Source organism: Pyxicephalus adspersus, chromosome 3 (assembly GCF_032062135.1).
Source record: "Pyxicephalus adspersus chromosome 3, UCB_Pads_2.0, whole genome shotgun sequence".
Lineage (NCBI taxonomy): Eukaryota > Metazoa > Chordata > Amphibia > Anura > Pyxicephalidae > Pyxicephalus > Pyxicephalus adspersus.
Window position 1 is genome coordinate 7673630 of NC_092860.1, and position 21144 is coordinate 7694773.

Here is a 21144-nt window from a genome sequence, read left to right on the forward strand (position 1 = left end):
TTAGTAATTCATTAATATCGAAGCTGTGCAGAATAAAGTATGTTTTCATAGCATGAAGGGTTGATAAACTTTAAACAATCCCTCCTCCTGTCCCATCACCAAGTTATATTTTCTCCCTATGGCCCGTGGGGAGATTTTGGCACTAGAGAAGTAATGGGAATTGTAAGAAATTTTCTCCAAAGCGAAAAAATTTCCCAACAGATAAACAAAAGAAACAGGTTTGACAAATTGTCTCACCCTTCCAGTTGCAAAAATTGAAAAATGCCTACATGCACTAAAAGGTGTGACTGGTTACATTGCACTAGGTTTTTTCTGTAGGGTTGATGACGTTTTGCAACCCATCAAGAAGTTTCTTCAGCTTTACTGAGAGCCATGAACATTAATACCTGGTCATCCTGATCCTATAAGTATTTGTGAAAGTTTGTAAGACCAACAGCCATAATCCAATCATTATGGTGCCATGAAAGTCACTACATTATTTGCATGTCTGAAGGTGAAAGTTTGTTGGCAGATCACTGGGGTGGATACATTAAAGTGTAGCTCTAAAAAAAACTTCTCTTTACTTTTTCCATCCTCTAGCACTGCCCCAACTCCCTTCTTTACCCAGTACTGCTGGCCTTCTTTGAGCAGAAGAACACTCTGTCATTCTTCTATTTCCTGTGTGGCCAGCTGTCAATTACAAACCCCCCCTAGGGATTGTATCCATATTGCAGATGGGGCTCAAAATACTACGGGACTGAGCACTCTGTCCTGGAAGAAAGCAGCAAAAAGGTAAAGGTGTTGCAGGGTAAATACCTGGAGTTCTATTTGATTGCAAGTGGCTGATCTTAAAGTGGAAGTAAATTGCTGCTGATTGGGGCCCTGGGATGTTTTTTTTTTTCATAATCTGCTGTATTAAGCCATGCAACACTCCAAATAGGGACCCCCTCAATTCCCAGCACATTTATCTTCACCAATTCTTCCAAGTTTGGAGGTTTCAGCCATTTTCATTGGGAGTTCGATCTACTCCCTACTCTTTTCTATGCAAAGCTAAAATGTCTATGTTGCCTATCAGTTGTGATTTTTTTTTCAACATTCAAAAACCAAAATTTTTGTTATGAGCAAAACAATGATTTGCATTCTCAGACATGTTGAAGGTTTCAGATACCAATGATCTTCTTGGCTATCTGTAAGGATGCCAGCTTTTCCAATGACCAGCATTGTAGGAGCAATTCTTCCCACTCACCACCACACTAAAATTCTGTGAGATGTGGATATTGTAGTAATAGGGGAGGCTCCCTAATGACCTGAAAGTTATTTCAAGGGTTCCCCCATATCAAAAAGGTTGAGAAACACTGCATTAGACCGTATTCTGTTCTTTGTTCTCACCTGTGTGTGTAAGGAAGGAAACGGTCTCTTACCTGCAACGGATGTAGATGGGGGGCTGGGGGTCCCATATCCATAATCATTGACGGCAATGACACGGAAGTCATAGCTGACCCCCTGCTTTAGGATGTCTATATTGAAGGTGTATGAAGTGGCCTCTTTTGGGATGTCCTTGATCAAAATATCCCATAATCCTTCATCTTGGGAAAAGAGAGAAGAACATTGGCTTGAAATCACTCTTGCAATAAAAACAAAGTGCACCTGTCACTTACACAGTCAACTTCTTTTATATTTAGAACACCTGCTACCTACTTTCAATGAATTTGACATTTCCCTGCAACATGCTAGACATGAAACATTAATATGTTTATAAAATAATATACTTACAAAAAATCTATTTGATACAATTTATATAACTTGCACAATCACAACAGTGTATGTTTTTCCAAATCTGTATTACTGAAATAGGAAGACAGTGTTGTCACTTTGGGATAGGGAAGTCCTATATATGAAGTTTTTAATGCACTTTAAGCAAGAGACAAACAAATTAAAAGCCCAACTCCAGACTTTTAAAGAAAGTGGCATCTTCTTTATATGCATATTTAAATTTGCACATAGAGTATATCCAATCAGAACTACATTGCTGTTGGTAAATAACTCCAAAGGTGATTGCACATCCTGACAGTAACATTTCTGATAAGCTTTAGTACAGGATACTTGCCTTGCCAGGTAGGAAACATTGTTTGCTTTTCTGAAGCTCTGTGTATGAGGCTGATGGTTACCAGAAAATCATATCTGGGGATGGTATTCATTGTACAGATGTAGAATAAGAGCTAAGAAACTTACCCGAGGGCCTGGCCTCTATAACATATCTGGTGATTGGACTCTTCCCAGGATCCCCACTCGACCATTGAATGGCAATCAATGAGCCGTATCGAGAGATGGATGGCATCCCTGGTGGTCCTGGTGCACCTTAAAGTTACATAAAAAATACATGAATGTAATACAATTCAGTGCTAGTTGTTGCACAGAGGCAGATTATATTAACTGTTTGGGATATCACAAAATGTAGGGGTTCCTGGGGCCATTCACCTTAAGCTTACATTTTTATACTTGGCACAAGAAAAACTGGAATATATATTGAGCTGGATATAACATATACATTTAAAGCCTGCATGCAAGCACAGGGAAAGAAATGGAAGGAAGGGAGAAGTAAAGAATGTGATATAAAGAAAAGAAGGAAAGGAAAGGGAAGGAAGACTGGGAAAGAATAAAACAATTCTCTAGCTATTTATTGCACTTCTTCACCATATTTCTGCAGCTTTCGATCCATGCTTGATACAATATTTTTCTATTTTTAAAGAAAAGGCTTTAAATTACACAGCTTTGAGATTTTATATTGTGGACGGTGTTTACCATCAGAAGGTCCGGTGGTCACGTTGGCTTCTAAATCTGGTCCATAGATAAAGGTTTTTGCACGTATCCGGAAGCGGTAGGTCACTCCTTCAGCTAGGTCCTTCAGTTTCATCCACAGGGGACTGTTCCCCTTTACATCCACTGTCACAATCTTACTAATTCCTGGAGGGAAATAATAAATAAAGACATTCAGACATCTAAATTGTATTGTGTTATCAGAGTTGAAGAGCAACCAGTCCAATCCATCTTTCGATTTTCTTTCCTTTTGATTTGTTTTTGAGTTGGCCGCATGTTACTATCTTCAGTGTCATGCATGCTCTATATTACAAATAAGGCCCCTAATGACCTAAATTCGTACTTGGTATAGGTTTTATAGGAAAGATCAATAGGTGACCAGTCCACATTCAGCACTTTGTTCACACAGTGCATTGTGGTAATGCATGGTGCATGCATTGATGCCATTCGTTTGGAAAAGCACCTCCACAGTTCACCTGCAGTGCAATATTGTACATTGGAATATCTTGTAGAAATGCAGCATGACCCTAATTTTTATTCATTGTAGTTGCATTACACCAACTATAAATGGCTGACACTACATGCCACAATGCACAAAAACCGATGGGCTCCAGCACAGTGTGGTGTATAGTGAATAACTATTTTTCTTCCTGGCTCTGCTTAACTGCCTCCACTATTGAGCTTTTGGCAACAGCTTTTTACGTTTTAGTATAAAGTGTGTATCAGGAGATGCTAGGCCATTTTTACAGTGGGAAGAAGAGCTGGAGACTTTGGTAAGGATGTTCCCAGGGCTTCCCAGGAAGTCATGGGGTGACTCCATCCACCCAACAACCTCTGTAACTGTAATATCCCGTCTGCATCTCAAACAACAGCTTACAATGGCTGTGAACATGAGGACCTTGAGAAACAACATATATCTTGTCAGTTTCCTAAAAAATCTGAGGGACAGAGTTAATTTAAACATAGCTCTTTGGCACAGACATGTTTTCTGCTATTTGCCAAAAAGCCAGCCATTCAACTCCAGCATAGAAACCACTTCCTGGGGCTCCAGCTCATTCTTTGCTGCCAAATACTACAAACTCAAAGAAGCTATTCTATGAATAGCCGGGGACCTAAAATCTGTCCATTTCCCTAAATCAAAAAGGGTGATTTGGGGACATTACAAGGAAATTACCTTGCCAAATATCACTTTTATAGCATAACTGGGTAAACCAAGTTGAGTATACTGGGAAAAACTCACTTACCATCTACCGGGGTGCACGGCTCATACACCAGCCTGTACCCTTCCAGAATCCCATTGGGGTAAACAGGAGCATCCCAGGACACGTTCACAGATGTTGTGGTCAGTTCACTGAATCTAATGGATGCGGGGGCACTTGGAGCTGCAAGAAAAAAATACATTGTGCGATTAATTGACGTTCAAGTGGCACATATTAGATCTACACCACTGGAAGACGCTGTGGGTGGGCATATGGACAGAAAGTGGCCAAATGGAGCAAGGGGAACACAGCATCACCGGAATTGCAAAAAAAAAAAAGACATTTAATTTTTTAATTGAAATTGGTATTTGTTAATTATACATGGTAATTCTGCAAACTCAATATCATTTAAAGGCTATGCCTGGTTTAACGTTGGTAGTCATCTTTAGACATCAACTATTCTCTGGACCCATTTGGGGCCCATTTATACCTCTCAGGGTGATCAGTTACTACTAGGCACAATAATTCTATGCATCTCTAATGCACTTGTGCTGCAGCACAGTACAGAATGTGGTGCACAAAAAAAATGTTGCATGTTCACATTTTTGTGGAAGGAGTCTTGATGCAACACACCGATAGGGCATTGTGTGATAGGGGCCTTGCATCTGTTAGAACACTCTTGCCCATCATCCAGACAGGGAACGTGTGCTAAAGGAAGCATGCTGTTGTCTATAGAAACCTTTCCCGTAACCGATTAAAAATTGGAGCAAAAGTCGACCTGTTGCTGCATCAACCAATAAAGCTTCAAAGCCGGGAATTACTTTTCTTTTGCTCCAGGGGTTCAGTTTCTGCAGCTTCTCTCCTGTTTTCTATTTTCAAACTTGAGCAGATAAAATCAGAGTTGAAATAGTTGCTGTGGTAACAAGTCTTTTCCTCTTTCCAACACTTTCCATACAGTAACATCTCAAGTGTATGAAACTATAGACCATTGTTCTTAAAAGACTGAAGATTTTGTTTTAATACTGGAAACCAGTTTGGGGTTTTCAGTTCTCTTTTTCTGTTTTCTATAGCTGCTCTATGTTTTTTTTGCTTAGGTCATTGTAGGGACACAGACGGAGCGGAATGACAGGCGCACTCATATCCCATCACACCTGTCGCCGTTTTCTGTAAATTCCTTCACTGCGTCTCGTTGGGTCACAACCGCTGGGCAAACTGTGTAAGCGCTCAGAAATGTCACCGGACCAGTATATCCTCCTCCAAGGATTGTGTGTTCCAACAGCTCTGAAAAAACTGGATCACACCGTGAGAATTGCAAAGTGATTCTCACCAAACACATGCTTGATTTTTATTCAAATTCTGTCAAAGGTTACAATATATCCAAACCTGCAAATGGACTGGCTTGGATTTGGGGAAAGGGAATAGAAGTGTGGGGTGCATTATTAGGAGGATTATCGGGAAAGAGGTCCTGATTCCCCTGTATATATAGAATTCTAGGATGCAATACAAGAGGGGTCACCCACAAACGTAAAAAGAAGTCCTAATTCCCCAAATATATCACTCTAGGGGTCACCAGCAAGAGGAAGGAGGTGCTAAATCACCTATAAAGGATTTTAGAAGGTAAAGAAGACCTACTTCCCCAATATAGATAAGACTTGCATAGTGTATACCTTGAGGGGTCACCATTAGGAAAAAGTTTTGGTTCCACCAATATAGAATGTGGATTGTATCATTTCAGCTGTCACCAGAAGAAAAGAGATCCTGATTCTCCTCAATAAATAATTGTGGGGGTATCATTATAGAGGTTGCCAAACCGAAGGGAAGGAGGTCTTTATTCTTTTTTAAAGATATAATTAGAGGGATATCACTATAGGGGTCACTAGCAAGAGCAAGGAGGTCCTGATGCACCTATATAGATCTATATAGAACTGTAGGGTGCAATACTGAAGGGGTCATCCACACGTGTAAGGAAGTTCTAATTCCTCAATATAGATAGACTTATGTGGTGTATCACTTGAGGGGTCACCAGCAGGAAAAAAGTTCTGGTTCCACCAATATAGAAAGCATGGTGTATCACTCTAGGGGTCACTATCAAGAGGACAGAGATCCTGATTTCTCTATATAGATATAATTGTGGTTTGTATCACTATAGAGGTCACCCGCAGCAGGAAGGAGGTGCTAATTTCTGCTGTGATGTAGCACTAAAGGGGTCACCAGAAGGAGAAAAGTGGTCCTTGAAACTCTTATAGATCTTTACTTGGACCTCATTCAGATTCATTTGTCAAATTCTATAGCCCTCATTTACAAAACAAGATTGATAAGAAAACAGGTCCGAAGATGGTAGACAAAAATGGTAAAAAGTCTGACATGAGAAAACATATCAGGAGGAACTTAAGACCTGACCTTTGTGTTAATAAAATAAATTATGTCGTACCTTACCATTTCAAGTAGAGGATGAATATCATGATCATTATTTCAGGGGATGGCATTCTTACCTTAATCTGTTGTCAAGCAGCCTTTGTCTCCCCTATAGTCCCAAATGTACTACCTGGTCCACCATGCTTACAGATGGTCTTGTAACTGGCTAGCTCAATGTCACCAGGCACAATGAATTGTATGTGATGATATAGGAGTACCTGGAGTTGGATAACGGGGTAATGGATTGCTACTGTCCCTCCATCATTCACCTCAATTTTTCTCTAGGGGCTTCTCCCATATTGTGCAAGGTCACATGACATAAGAAAAACTTTAGGAGTAGAAGAAGACTGATAGCAGGTTGCATGGAAGAGGACGATCCAATGCTCGAAGAGGGAATGTACTTTTAATTTAGTACTGCACTACTTTGCATGGGAAGGGGTAATAATGGTGGCCTCCCTTTCTTGTGACCCTTGGCCACTGGGGGTTACCAAAGGGGGCACCTGGAAGTGACCCCTTGCCTTGTAGCGAAAACCTCTGGCTGCTACCAGAGATACAGGATCCCTGGACCAGTTGATGCTCTGACAAGTCATGAACAGAATGTGAAGCCTTTTCCATTGTGCAGCCATCAAGATAAACAGCCCTAAATGGGATAAACAAGCGGGTGTCAGAGCGGATGAGGCTCAGAGACTGCAGTAGAGTATATTAGCGGCGAGCGGTGTGCAGAAATGTGACTAATGTGATATGGCAATCTCTGGGCAGGGTGATGACTGCAACATTTTGCTTAGGGGGAGACTTGCTGCTCTGAGGGAGCCCAGAGAAATGGCTGCGATTATGCAACACAGGCAGGAATTCAACCCTTTCCAGGCAGCCAAGAACCTGGAAGGATCTGGATGTCTTGTTCATCTAGCAGGGTTGCTGACTGTACTGCTTGCTATACAGATAGCCATTAGATCCAAGAACCAAATTGTACATGAAATTTGTTTTTAGCATATGGAACAAGCAAACATTATACAATACTGATGGAGTCATTTCATCACCGCTATCACGATAGTTACTTACCTGCTTGTTGTGTTTGGACGTGGATGGGCTGGCTGCGGGGGCCGTCCCCAGCCGTGTTAAATGCTGCCACACTGATCAGATAGGTGGTGTAACCCGTCAAGTTTTTAAGCTTTACCCCACTCTCTGGTAGGAATAGTGTCCTTACTTTCTCGGTCTCATTCTTCCGTGCTGCTTCCCAGTAATAAATCTGGAAAAGATGGAAACACATTCATATATGCAAAGATGAAAACTTCAACTTGGGGTGGTCTGAGCATGACAATGGGGATATCAGGGTCCAACATTTTCATATGGGACATAAACAGTTGTCTATGAGAGGTACTTTTAACCTACTACATATTCAAGGACAGGATGGGGTCACTTTGCAGGGAGATTTCACAGGGTTTTGGTGGATCTCTCTGTGTGGTCATGGACTGCTGGAGTTCCTTCTTATGACTCTCCAAGCTGCTTGAAATCAGCAATCTTAATTTGGCAACTTTGGCTCCCTTCTCTCTGACCCTTCTTTTCAAATCAATCCTTTACATTTTACCTGCTTTGCAAAACATGCCGATAATTGAATATAAAAAGTTACAGATTACTCAAAAATTGCTAAGTCAAGCTATGCAACCGCAAGTTTTCATATTGACCAAAGAGGGCATGTACCCACTAATGGCTTACAGGAAATGTCAATATTTGCATACATCTTTCATCCCTGGATATTCCTTTTGGTGATGGTAAACTTTCCTTATGCTTTTTTGTTATTTGCTTATTGAACTGGACAGATGTGTGTGTTTTCTTTAAAGGAAATCTGTGCTATCCCCACTATTAGCTCATATTGTTTTTCCCTACTTCTCTATTTGCCTACTAGGAGCAAAGAAAAATCCCCATACTTCCCTTTATTGGGGTGCATGTAATTCAGGGACCATGTGAAAATAATTGGCTCCGTGTAAGATTCAGGTCCTGACATGGAACTTAAACAAGGATTGTTCTCCTCTGATCCTCAGGGTGAATGGATGAGCATGGAAGCAAAGGGAATGACGAGCTGCTATAGTGGGATCAACATGAACAAGTAAATGTTTTGTCTCCATAAGTCTGACTTTTTTCTTGTAATAGTGGCAGACTTCTACAAAAGAGGAACCAAGAGACGCCATGCATACACGTGTCTATGTGTAGTTCCCATTAAATGTCTCGCCCTTCCTTTATCAGCAAGAGAAATACTCATGATTTCCCTGGAAATCAGACTTCTCTTGTAAAATGAATAAAAAACAGAAAAGTTTATTCTAAAAAGCTCAGGAGCTGTCCATAACAACCAGTTGCATAAGAAATGACAGCTTGGAATTGTTGGGTTGATAAGGGAAAGAAGACGTGCTGGCAGAAAGATTGGAATAGTAGCAGCAGTAGCGGCGGCGCAGTACACAAATGCTGGCCAAGTGCTCCCTCTGCTGCCCATCCTTTGCTGAGCTCTATTTTTATACCAGCGTAATCACGTTGGAGCAGAACACAGACCCCTGGGCTTCATTAAAAAGATAAACATTAAAAAAAAAAATGTGAGATTCTGCTTTTGGCAGTGAAACTAAGGAGCTCTTAAGAGCTAATTGTCTTTTGTGAAATGGCTTTATCTTCAGCTCCAATATTTACTAACTGTGTTTTAGCAATTTTCATAATCTAAGATCACTGCCAGTACGCTTTGTGTAATTATCCTGTTTTTATTTTTATATTCAGGCCATGGCTTTGAGTGCAAATTTTGTGACCGCTCTTATAATCATTGCAAAAGCTCAGAGTGGAAGTCAATGTGAAACCTTCTGATGCTGCCACATACATTGGATGGCCTGTAAAAGTTTTTCAGAAAATGATATGGACAAAAAATATGAAGACTTCTGACCATCACACCTGCTATATGACAAAAAGTATTGGATCAAGTGGCTCGGAATGCAATGGACAAGTCCAGTTGAATAGGACCAACAACTAGCTATAGAATGGCCTGGATTAATGAGGACCTTCACAGACCTTTATGGTCACCCCAAGGTGGTTCCAGCAAAGGGATAATGATACAACATACCAAACCTAAACACTTTTAAATGTTGTAAAGTTTGGTTGAAAAAAGACAAAAGTCCATCAAGTTCATCCAAACTCTTGCAACAGTTTGGCTAAGGGTCCTTTTCTGTTCCATCATGACTGTGCCCCTGTGCACCAAGCCAGCTCCAGTTTGGTTTGGAAGAACTTGACTGGCTTGCACAAAGCCCTGATCTCAACCTTTATGGATAAATTGGAACAATATTTTGAAGTCAGGTCTCCTTATTTAACACAAGTACCTGACCTTACAATTTTGTTTTGACTAACTGGGCACAAACTGCAGAAACACTGCAAAATATTAATGAAACCAAAAAGGGGGAGACTACATTTTAATGGCCATGGTTTTGGAATGGGATGTGCAAGAAGCTAATAAAGATGTAATGGCCAGATGTCCACAATTGTGACATGATTCTAGACTAATTGTGCCCCCGAGTGCTGATGGATCACCCCACTCAAATGGGACCACCACTGTTACAAGCCAGTAGGAAGTCACAGACATCCATTGCATCAATATATAAAAGCTGTAATATAAAATATAGAAAGCCAAATGGGGGATGTATAATCTTTCATAAGTCTGCAGAATGCTTTTTGCAACTAAATATGGAAAATTTCAGTTATTGACAACCCGCACATGACTAGTTATCTGCAAAATCTATGCTTGCTATGTGTAAGCGCCACTTTATCGTAGTATTATAGCACTACAAGGAGAAGAAGTTGCTGAACTGCTGACCTTTTTTTTTTTTATTTTTTTTATTGTTAGTAGCCTGCCATGTTGATCTTTTGGATTTAGTGCTGAGTGATTTGGAACACTGGAGCAGATAAGGACTTTTCAGGTCAGTGACTCAGAAAGAAGCAATGCCAATGGGTCAGCATAATAGCCAAGCAACTAGAATTATTAGCAAGAGATCAGCAATGGCAGCAACCATACTGGTATAATGAGAGATTTAATTTAAAGTGTGACTGAGATTGATGGTGGAAGGAAAAAGGGGAGATTGGAAAGAGATGGAGAGAGGGAGATACCGAAAAAAGGAAGGAGAGAGAGTGAGTTAAAACAAAAGAAGAGAGAAATAAATGAGGAAAAATAAGACTGAGAAAGAGACAACAGCAAAGAACAAAAATAAAAGTGTAAAAGGAAAGAAAATTGGAGAGTGGAGTGAATAAGAAGTGGGGAAAAAAGAAAATAGATTGAAAGAGAAATGGGCAAAGATGGAGAGATGGAACTGGAAGTGAATGGGAGAAGAAAGATAAAAGAAGGCAAGAGAATTAAAACCAGGGACAAAGGAAGGGAAAAGGGGAAAGAAGGAGGTAGGGTGGTAAGAGATGACGATGGAAAAAGGAAGGGCAGGGTAAGACTTGCCACTTTGCAATTGTTTTTCTGACATTATATTCTCTTCTCTTCTACCTTTCACACCCTAGCCTAATTTTCTCCGATTCTTGTCCTATATAGTACCTCAATCCCACACTACGGCATGCAGCGTATTCTGCACAATCAGCTCTCTTCATATATATTTATTGCAAACATTTTCTTTCTAAAGCGCGTTTATGTTGATTACTCTGTAAAGCGCAGTGCTTGAGACAGCACATTATAAGTCAGTAATAACAATAATAATTGCAATGCGTTTAATGCATAATAGCTCTTTGGGAACCTAAGAGCCTCTTATCTCTACACTGGAGCGAAGATAAAACATAAAAAAATAAAAAGTGACTGTTTTGTAACACAAAAATTCTCTACAGCAGCTTCAAGCTTCGTTTTTTTTTTATACCAAAATGACAATCAATTGATAAGAGCAGAACAAATCAGGAGTGTGCGCCATTTGTGGCTCTAAATTACTCCAGGAAACACAGCGCCGCCCAAGCTCCAAATACTTATTTTAAAGCATAATTTTAAAGTCATCAATTCAAAGGTATGAAAACGATGATCTGATGTAAATTGATGTCTTTGTTGTAATGCGGGGCTATTCTGAACAGGCAGGCAGCCAGAGAATATTTACATATTGTAGTTTAACTTAAAAGGGAACAAGTGCTTCATTTTTATGGTTTTTTATATACATTGAATGTAACGGTGTTGGGGGGGACATCAACATTCTGAAGAAGTAGACCATATTTCTGGTCGCCCCGGGACCATGGATTTGTTTTAGGTCATACCCTATACAAAAAGAGCAATATATTCTACAAATACTAGGGGGTACCCACAATAAGGAATAGTCCAGATGGGCAACTAAAGTCGTGGTGCTTTGCTGTATCCTCATACCCTTGAACCATGTGTGGTTGAGGAGCTACGTGTACAGTGGGGTATATACCTGTAAATTGAGGTGCTGTGGCCTCCCATGGACAAATAGGGTGATGTTGAGTGGTTCAGAGCCACCCATTGTAAAATGTTGAAATGCTGAAGCCATATAACTGGCAATGTGTCAGTTGGTAGGAACTGCCCTTTCCATTGATTTTCTGACTAAGACCTAAATTACTAAGGGCATCCTGTTAAAGAAGCAATTAAATGCCCCCCTATTTGGCAGATTATTTGGCAGATGGGAAGCCAGATTTTAATTAACTGCAAAAGTTCCAGGCACCCTTTATTTGACACTTGAAGTTGTGTTGAATAGCAGTTCCTTACCCGTCCTCCTAGTGGCATGGATCATCTATAGCAGGGGTTTGTTGATCTTTTTAACATAGGTGGACCCTTAAATTAACTGTCAGGTCTTTAGGGAACCCCTGCTATAATTACTAGATCTACAGGTCACAATACATTAGTGTGGTGGTCAGTGGGAAGAATTCCTCTTACATTCGTAACCATTGGGAAGAATGTCAACCTTACACATAGCCAAAAAGATCATTGGGGTCATTTAGACAGAGAGGCACAAACTGCTCATCATTCAAGGATCCCCCAGCCACCTCTGGAGGAACCTTGATTGAGAAACCCTGGCATAGAGCAATGCAAAAAAGGAAGATTTGCCTTCCCCACCAGGTGGCAGGATTCTAGGAGCTTTGTTTTGTTATGGCAGTGGGTTCTTTTTAAAGATGACCAATCATCAATCAGTGCCTGTAAGATAACATTTAAAAAAGTACATGGAGTACAGTTTCTGGTTAGCACAGCAGAGATGGATGCAGCACAACTGTACGTGCACTACTTTTCCTATCTTTGCCAGGTATATAATGCACTACACGTGTGTTTATTTCTATGCTGGCAGAGTTGCTTGTACAGATGCTCACAAATATTACCTTGTATCCCTGGATGTCTCCGTTCTGTGATTCCAGAGGAGGCGGGTCCCAGGTCACATCCAACTGTACAGCTGTGGAAGTTTGTATGGCGACATTTTGCGGTGATGCTGTGGGCACTAATAGAAAATCTTATTTAATTTCTTGGGTCCATGTAACATCAACATATGCCACAATGCCTACAGAGAACACCCCTTTTACATCAGTCCCCACTTACAAGGAGCCCATGAGTCCCCACCCAGGAGGAGCTTACAATTTAATGTCCGGACACTTGTAAAATAAGCATTAGAATACCTTGTTAATAGATCTCATTTTTAGTGGGAGACAGTGATTAAAAAAAAAAAGGAGTGGAGGGGCAAAGATGGCATTTACCCCAAACATATAAAACATGCCATGGAAAATGCTGGGAAGCACAATATGTATGTACACTACTCTCTTAGCAAACCACTCTCTCTAGAGTCAGTAAGGGCATTAAAACCCAGGGTAATACCTGAAAACGAAACAAATTCAGCCTCCCTGTATATCTGCTCCCCTGGAACTTTAAGCTTCTACGTTGGAGGCATACATCAGCTAAAACCTAACCACCCCTCCAACATGATTGGGCTGCACTTGCAACCTTCAGCCTCTGGATGGCCCTGTGTATGTGTATAACAAATATATAATATTCTGCATCAATAGGAGACAACTGTTTACAAAGATGCTAAGGATGCCTTTAAATTCCCCTCCCAGCGAAGGCTTTGAGACAAATTCAAGATAATGTACCAATAATGTGTTGGGAAACCTAGCAGACATCTACAATACTGACCAAGAAAGACCCTGTTAGGAACTAAACACAGGAATCCAGCGCCTCAAGGCCATAATGCTATTGACTGTTCCCCTGTTCATGCATGCATAACATAAATGCATTATCCCAACACATATTGGGATTCAGGATACAACACTGTTCTCAAAGAAGGTTGATGTGTATAGAAGGTGCATGTGTACAAAATAAAGACATTGTAAGCTGACTTGTATTGGTATTTGAAATGACCAAGGTTGAACTGCAACCAGCATTGTTCATGTTGTGCATAGGCAAGGGTACTTCTGCTGTATAGTGTACTACCTTGGCTTATATGGCAATGACAGCGGTCATTGTAATGTGCTGATCAGCTCTAAATACAGAAAATGCCATGAATGTGACTGTATAAAATAATATGGAATGTGGGGGCTCTGGAAGGGCCACGTCACATTGGCCATTATAACAGAGACTACAATATTCTAGGTAGCCAATGCAAATCCAATTTTGGTAATTAAATGTGCCATAGTACCTCCCCTTCATTAAATCTGCCCTTCAGCCTTCCTTTGCAGTCTTGCACAGTTGACCTGGCTTCCCTCCTGGACCTTTCTTCCTGATCTTTCTTCCTATTGAGAGCTTATCACCGTGTGCATCAGAAACTGCAGCAAGTCAGATAGAACCTGCTCCTTTTCCTGACCAGAGGATGTTCAGCATTATCATCCCTCTCTTCCCAGCTTGACTGTCCCTGGCCTGCTCCCTTTCATTCATTGGATTTCAGTTCTATCAATCATGGAGGCTCAGCATCATAGGTGGGCATACCCTAGAGTGGTCTTATTCCAATGAGTAAAGTCCATTAGCAAGTCAAAGGCTGACTCTGTTGTAAGCTCTCTCACCCAGTGTCAAATGGTTTGGAAGTGAAATGCCATTCACATTATTTGATATATGACCGGGGAACATTTGTGTGAACAGTATAACACAGGCCAACAAAAAGTATGTGTGTAACACCACTTACCTGCTTCTCCCACAAACACCTCTTGAGGGACACTGGCCGGCCCTTCACCCACCGCATTGTACAAACTTATTCTGATCTCATATCGCTTGTGCTTGTTCAGATCTAACACAAGAGAAAAAAAATGGGTGACAATTGTGTAAATCTTAGTTGAAAACACTTAGGGCTAATGTAGGTGCATAAATGATTGGCTGCCCATGCACCCCAACAAACTAAAAAAAGAAGACCGGACCCCCTTTTCTTTTCTATAGCAAAGGACTGCAATGTATTGCCATGAATTATAACACTGATGCAATGCTTTTGTCAAAATGAATAGCACCACAATGTGATCATGCTACCTGCATGATCATAATGCAAATTTCTGAATAGGTTCTAATATACAGATCCCAAAAAATATTTATATGGAAATACACAAAAATGATATTTAAAATGTTTTAATGAATACAGGTCTTTTTAAAACTTTACCAATTTCTTTTTTGTTAATTCAATCTATTTGAATGAACTGAAATGAACATTATATTGATTAATTTTTTATGAATATGATTGTTACGCCTAGTAGCATGCAGACAGAGCAGAGTGACAGAGAGATGAGCTCATCAGTCTTCTGCTTCTCCTCTTATGGTCCAATCACAGGCTGAGGGAGGAGCAAGACCTGGAAGTAATGCTTAACTGCAGAGGTGTAAAATCAGGTCTTCTCCCATGCCAGAACTACATGGAAAGAACTACATCCTATGGCTGGTTAACAAAGTCTACAAGATTTTAATTTACTCCACAGTATTACATCTAGCAGCATGCAGTTAGTCGTGAGCACACTTACTGTCCAGCTCGTACTGGGTGAGGGCCGGTTCACTCAGGTTCCGGATCATGTAGGATGCTATGCAGATTGGTAGAGCAGGGATCGGGGTAGAGAGGGAGTGTGGAACAAACGTAGGACAGGAGTGAGGCAATGTTAGTATACACAGAACGAGACATGCAGACGTATAGCAAATACATATATGCAGCATACAAAAAGTGTACCTGTCATTGGTAAAAAAAAATTATAAAGAAGACCGTAATCAGAATTATGGAAATTCCTTTTGTGAGTGTCCAGGGATTCCCCTGATTCTGGCAGTGTGCAGTATGCAGATATTGACTTTGTTCCATTTCATAGCCTAGGCACCCCATTTTCCATCCAATAATAACATAATCTGTTCCATTGTCGCCATTGAATTGTGAGATTTAGAGGAGAGCTGGAGCTCTGACTTGGCACAGTCATTATTTGCATGCTGCCCATGTCCCAAGCTTTATTTCCCTTCTGTCAATCAGTGGCTAGGCTATGATAACCTTGGGCTACCCACAGACAGCGAGCTCAAGAAATGCTGACTTTCCTTAGGAACATTCCTTAAAAAAAACAAAGATTGTTCATGCATAAGATTGTTGGCTGGAAATTTTGGCCATCCTTTGTCTTATCACATTGTCTATGTATCTAAAGAGATGAATGATCATATACAGTGCATAACTTGATTTTCCCTCACAATGTCACATGGGAATATTTTACACGGGCAATTTGTTTTTGAAAGAGAAAATTATTTTTGTCCTTGGAACAATCTGTAGAATGAAAAAAATCTAATGAAGCTATCTTTGGTCTCACAAAATGGGTGAAGTTTTGTGGCCACCTTGGCTTTATACTACTGTGAGCTTAATGGACTTCCAATTTTCAAAACTATAAATAAAGCCTATAGCCATGGATTGTCCATTGATGTATGCAAGCATACAAAGACATTTCAGACAATTGTGGTAACAGTTTGGTGAAGGCACTTTTCTTCTCCAGCATGATTGGTTGGGCAGTGTTTATAAAGCCAATTCCATAAAGACATGGCTAAGTTTGATGAAGTTGTCTACACACAGCCCATGGAAACTTTTCTCAACGTTTTTATTATGGGGGAATGTGGAAATAACTTTAGGGGAAACAGCTACTGCAATTATTTATCCACAGTTTGCAGTAAATTAGTGTTCTGGCCACTGGAAAGAATGTCAACCTTACAATCTTAAAAACGTCATTGGTGTCAGTAAAATGAGAGGCATAAATTTCTCATTGGTCAAATAACCCCCAGCAACCTTTGGAGGAACCCTGATTGCGAAACGCTGATCTATAGGAATAATTGAAATGTCAGTGAAGAAACTTGAGAAGCTTGATCTCAACCCTGTTGAAGATCTTTGGGATTCATTGGAATGCCTCCAACTGCAAGCCTTCTTGTCCAACATAAGTACCTGAGCCCATTAAATTCTACCGGTCCTTCATTCCAAAATCTTGTTGAAAGCCTTCCTAGAATAGTGGAGACTTCTAGCCACCAATAGAGCCAACTCTATATCAATGCTCATGGTTTTGGAATAGGACATCCAACAAACTCACATAGTTTTAATAGGTTTCTACGCACTTTTTAACATACGGGAAGAAGCCCAGCTTCTCTCTTTTTTCCAAGTCCCAGAAAGTGCACAATAGAGATGTCCACCTCAGGGTTGGGTACACTTTTAGCTCTTAATGTCATTACAGCCACTATGATTTGTGTATGAGATTATGTTGGTACATAATATACTGGACTTCGGACAAAAATACAACTAAGGGTGCTCTTTGATATGATATGATTGTTGCCCGATCCCACTGACATCAGTCCAGTCTAGAAATGAGCATTTGTCTAAAAAATGCCCCCAGAGTGGCCAATTTAGGAGGAAGAATGAAAAGGTCACCATGTATTCTCTTGGCCAATTACCTCTGTTTATGAGATATAAGACTCCAGGAATTGCTCTTGTTCATAACATGATTGCTCTGTCAATAGATCATATGATGCTCAAAGCATTGAGAACTTTCACTTAAACCGCTCATGCCATTCACATTTAAAGAAAAGCCCAAGAGTGTCCAACATACATACGAAGGCTTATAAAATGACTTATGGCGGTTATCAGGACCAAGAAGCGAGGTTCCTCGAACTAGCACAGTACATTCAGCCCCCCTGTGGTTCTGCTTTCTGTGCTGTATATTGTTATAGCTGGAATGGCACAACGTTGGTTGTGGTTTTTCAGGCAGAGACACGTAAAGCCTTGAGGCCAATTCACCGAGCTGTTCTTAAGTGTATTTTAACTGCCTTCATTATTTTCCTGATAATTGTGTCTTCTAATTCGCACACATAATTATCACATAGGTACAGAAGAGCCTTTTGTTCACACAAGAGTTATTTAAAGAAGTCCATGAGGTGTAAAATAAAAAGAATGGCAGGTGCTAGGTACAATACTGTAAATGATACTTACCTGCGATTCACTGGTCACTAGAACAAGAGTTAGGAAAACTGGTGGGATCTTCCCAAAGTCTACTTCTAACCTGTTTAAATCCCTGATTACATTGCACCCCTGCCATGCCTTGCACCTGGAATAAATTATCCAGGTGTAGGTGAACATGTGACCACCTCCCAGGATGTAGCATGCATGTTTAGTAGTAGCAGGAAAGTGACACTTGTTATAAGCTCCAACATTAACATTGGAACTTTGCAGGAGCTGTGATGGAGGTTGAAGTAGCAGGAGGGGATACAGGGGTTGCCTTTATGGAGACCTTGTTACTTCATTTTAATAGGGCAAAGGGGCTCAGTCTTTAGGAAGAAAAATATAGTGTGCAGTAATTTGTTCTTTACATTAAGAATACCACCAAGATCGATGTTATAAAATGGATGCAGTAAATTCAGCTAATCCAAGCGATACAAACTCCAGGCGAACCAAAAAAATCAATTACAGTGAAAATACTGCAATTCTGTGCTGCAGTATATTGACCCTTTAATCCAGCAGACAAAACAGAATATGATAAACACCTATTTCCGCTTTTTATTCTTTCCCAACAGCAAAATGAGAGGTCAGTCATCAAGGCCATGCATGGAAACTGCAATGATTAGTGTTGGGATACGAAGCGTCTGCAGTTACCTCTCACAGGCTGTAAACAAGGAACACGTTGTAATTAACAAAACTCTTTTCACACCTTTGGAGGCTTCATCAGAGGTGAGAAGAGTTTGTGTGAAGCTGCCTGCCACACTATTTTCTGTTACATGCCTGTACTCAAGAGGGTTGGTGCCGAACCCTGGGAAGCTGCGGTCTTGTGAGGTAAAACAAGGTTAAAGTAACTTTAACTTTATTTTTCCATCTGCTTTTTAAAGGCAATTTGGCCCTGAGTGTTTGGACATATGGCAGTACATTTCACATTGCAACAACTAAGAATGCTCAGCATGGCCACAGTGAAAAGTTACCCCAGAGTAATGCCTTCTAGTTTAAAATTTGAGATTAAAAGTCCAATGGATGGCACAGTAAAATATATGAAGTTTTAGAATTAACCTGTGTTTTGCACTTGGAGGGCATGCAGCAAGTTCACCTAACACCCCCATTACTTCTCCATTCCAAACCACAGCTGTTTATTCCTCCATTTTCATAGCTCCCCATAGTTTATTTGGTCCCTGGGAGCAAAATTACATACTTAGTACTTTCAAGTATGTAGAGGATAGAACTCATTCCCCCCCTATAATATAGGGCTTGGAGAATCAATGACCAGCCGCCAGCCACTTCATCCCTTCCTGGGGAAACTGGTAGCAGAGGCCATGATATATTGGTTGCCCATCACCTCTATGGGTTCTTTGGCTTTCAAGTTTTGACCCTGTGGGCCTCTAGTCCTATATGCATATACATTGTCATCAATGTTGTTTAAACTTACAGGTCAGCTCAGCCCATTTGGCATCCGGGTTTTTAATGTTGTGCACGGTAAAACTTCTCATCCCATCGTAAACCAGTTCTCGGTAACGGATCCGAAAGCCCAGAAGAATTCCATTGAGCTTGTCTTCTGGTGGCGGCTAACAATACAAATACATTATTTCTAAGTCCATTCTTGGTGCAGAAAAATACAAAAGGTTTTTTATTAAAATAATTTCCTCACCTGCCAGCGAATTAACACAGAGGTTGTTGTGTGTGGTGTCACAGAAATAACTTGTGGAGGATCATCGGGTGCTGTGTAAAAAAAAAGAAAGAAATAACCTAAAGGACAGAAACCTGGGGCATCCAATCAAATCGCAATTTATTAAAAAAGATCTGTTAAAGAGAGAAAAGTTGATAGTTGATAGCATACTTCCAATCACTTTACTGCTGTGCAAAGCTTTGGGGTTGGATAGTGTTAGAGCGTCCTTCCCCACATGAAGGTAGAATTGGAGCTATTTCAGACTTGAAAGGGCATAATTGTACCACATGCTTAACCATGCTTTCTACTGCTTCCAACAATGGTATGGGGAGAGTTGAAAGGTAATTTGTGCATGCCTTTTTTTTAGTTACAGTGGGGTTGCGCGGCATGTCTTCTGGAAGTGCCATGTTGCTTCTGGTTGTGTGGCTGCTTTCCTTCTTCTGGAGAAAGAACTGCATGTAACCACAAGGGCATCATGTGCAAATGTGTTGCCCTATGGTGCAATTTGCTGCTCATAGGTGCATGGCACCAATTTGCTATTTTCTCAGAACAGCCAATCATGTGGTTTTCCACTGAAAATGTGAAAAAGGCCTTAGAGTACAGCTCAGTCACATTGACGTGGTCAGATGCTCTCAAGCATAATAAAACTGCTTGCATCTTAAAAATTGTGCTCTACCCTCTTTGCTTCTGTAATCCGAAAGAAACAATTCAGCCCTCCCTGGCTTTATCTTGGTCTAAACGTATTTATGCTAGGTATAGGAAGACAGTGGGAGTACTTCTGATGTTTTGCAAAAGACAACAGGAGAGGTTGACAACACTCCAAAAATATGTGTGTGTTGTCAGTAGGGTTGCTCGGCACAGTAAAATGATGACTCCATTCAACACTGGCCAGATTGGTCAAGAAAAGCGATCAGATTTGGAATTTCTGTTTTGCAACTGATCCTTACTTACTGTGTATTATTATTACACAGTATTTATATAGTGCTGACATATTATGCAGTGCTTTCAAGTCCATAGTCATGTCTCTCAAAGGAGCTCAGAATCTAATGACCCTATCATAGTCACATGTCTTTAATACAGTCTAAGGTCCCTTTTGTGGCAAGCCAATTAACCTAACTTTTTTTTTTGCATGTTTTTGGAATGTGGGAGAAAACCCACGCAAACATAGGGAGAACCTGCAAACTCCATGCAGATAGTGTCTTGGCCAAGATTCGAACCTGGGACCCAGCGCTGCAAAGGCCAGAGTGCTAACAACTTAGCCACCGTTCTGCCCAATGGATAGAAGACAAGGAGCTCAGTAGGTGGTCAGGTTGTAGTTATAAAGCTACGTACACACTTCCAATTATTATCGTCGGAAAACGAACGACGAACGTTCCTGCACGATATATATGAACGATCGTATAGCACCGATACTGCACATAGAGGTAACGACACGATCGTTCGTAGATATTGTACACACAATAGATACGATCGTTTGAGCGATAGAGGAACTATGTGCACGACAGGAAAGTGAACGGACATTCGTTCATCACGCATGCTCTGAACATGGACGATCAACGAACGACCGTACACACGAACGATGTTCAACGATCGTCGTCCAATCCGATCCGCCGGTCCGGTCGTTCGTTTCCAGAGACTTTCCTCGTTCGTCGGCGTCGTTGGTTACTTT

At 40.7% G+C, this 21144-nt stretch overlaps 1 protein-coding gene across 2 annotated transcripts in view; it reads right to left on the minus strand.

Moving 5' to 3' along the window:
- The window catches only part of SDK2 (sidekick cell adhesion molecule 2), a 388895-nt gene that overhangs the window by 14563 nt on the left and 353188 nt on the right, over positions 1-21144 (minus strand). The window contains exons 32-41 of one of the 2 annotated variants that reach the window (XM_072403471.1): positions 19458-19528; positions 19239-19374; positions 15333-15389; positions 14519-14620; positions 12735-12850; positions 7470-7656; positions 4041-4178; positions 2782-2943; positions 2212-2337; positions 1401-1565 (exon numbers count right to left, since the gene is read on the minus strand). In XM_072403471.1, the coding sequence (XP_072259572.1) occupies positions 1401-1565; positions 2212-2337; positions 2782-2943; positions 4041-4178; positions 7470-7656; positions 12735-12850; positions 14519-14620; positions 15333-15389; positions 19239-19374; positions 19458-19528 (1260 nt within the window). The remainder of the gene's footprint in view (positions 1-1400; positions 1566-2211; positions 2338-2781; positions 2944-4040; positions 4179-7469; positions 7657-12734; positions 12851-14518; positions 14621-15332; positions 15390-19238; positions 19375-19457; positions 19529-21144) is intronic. The other variant, XM_072403472.1, reaches the window with a different exon arrangement.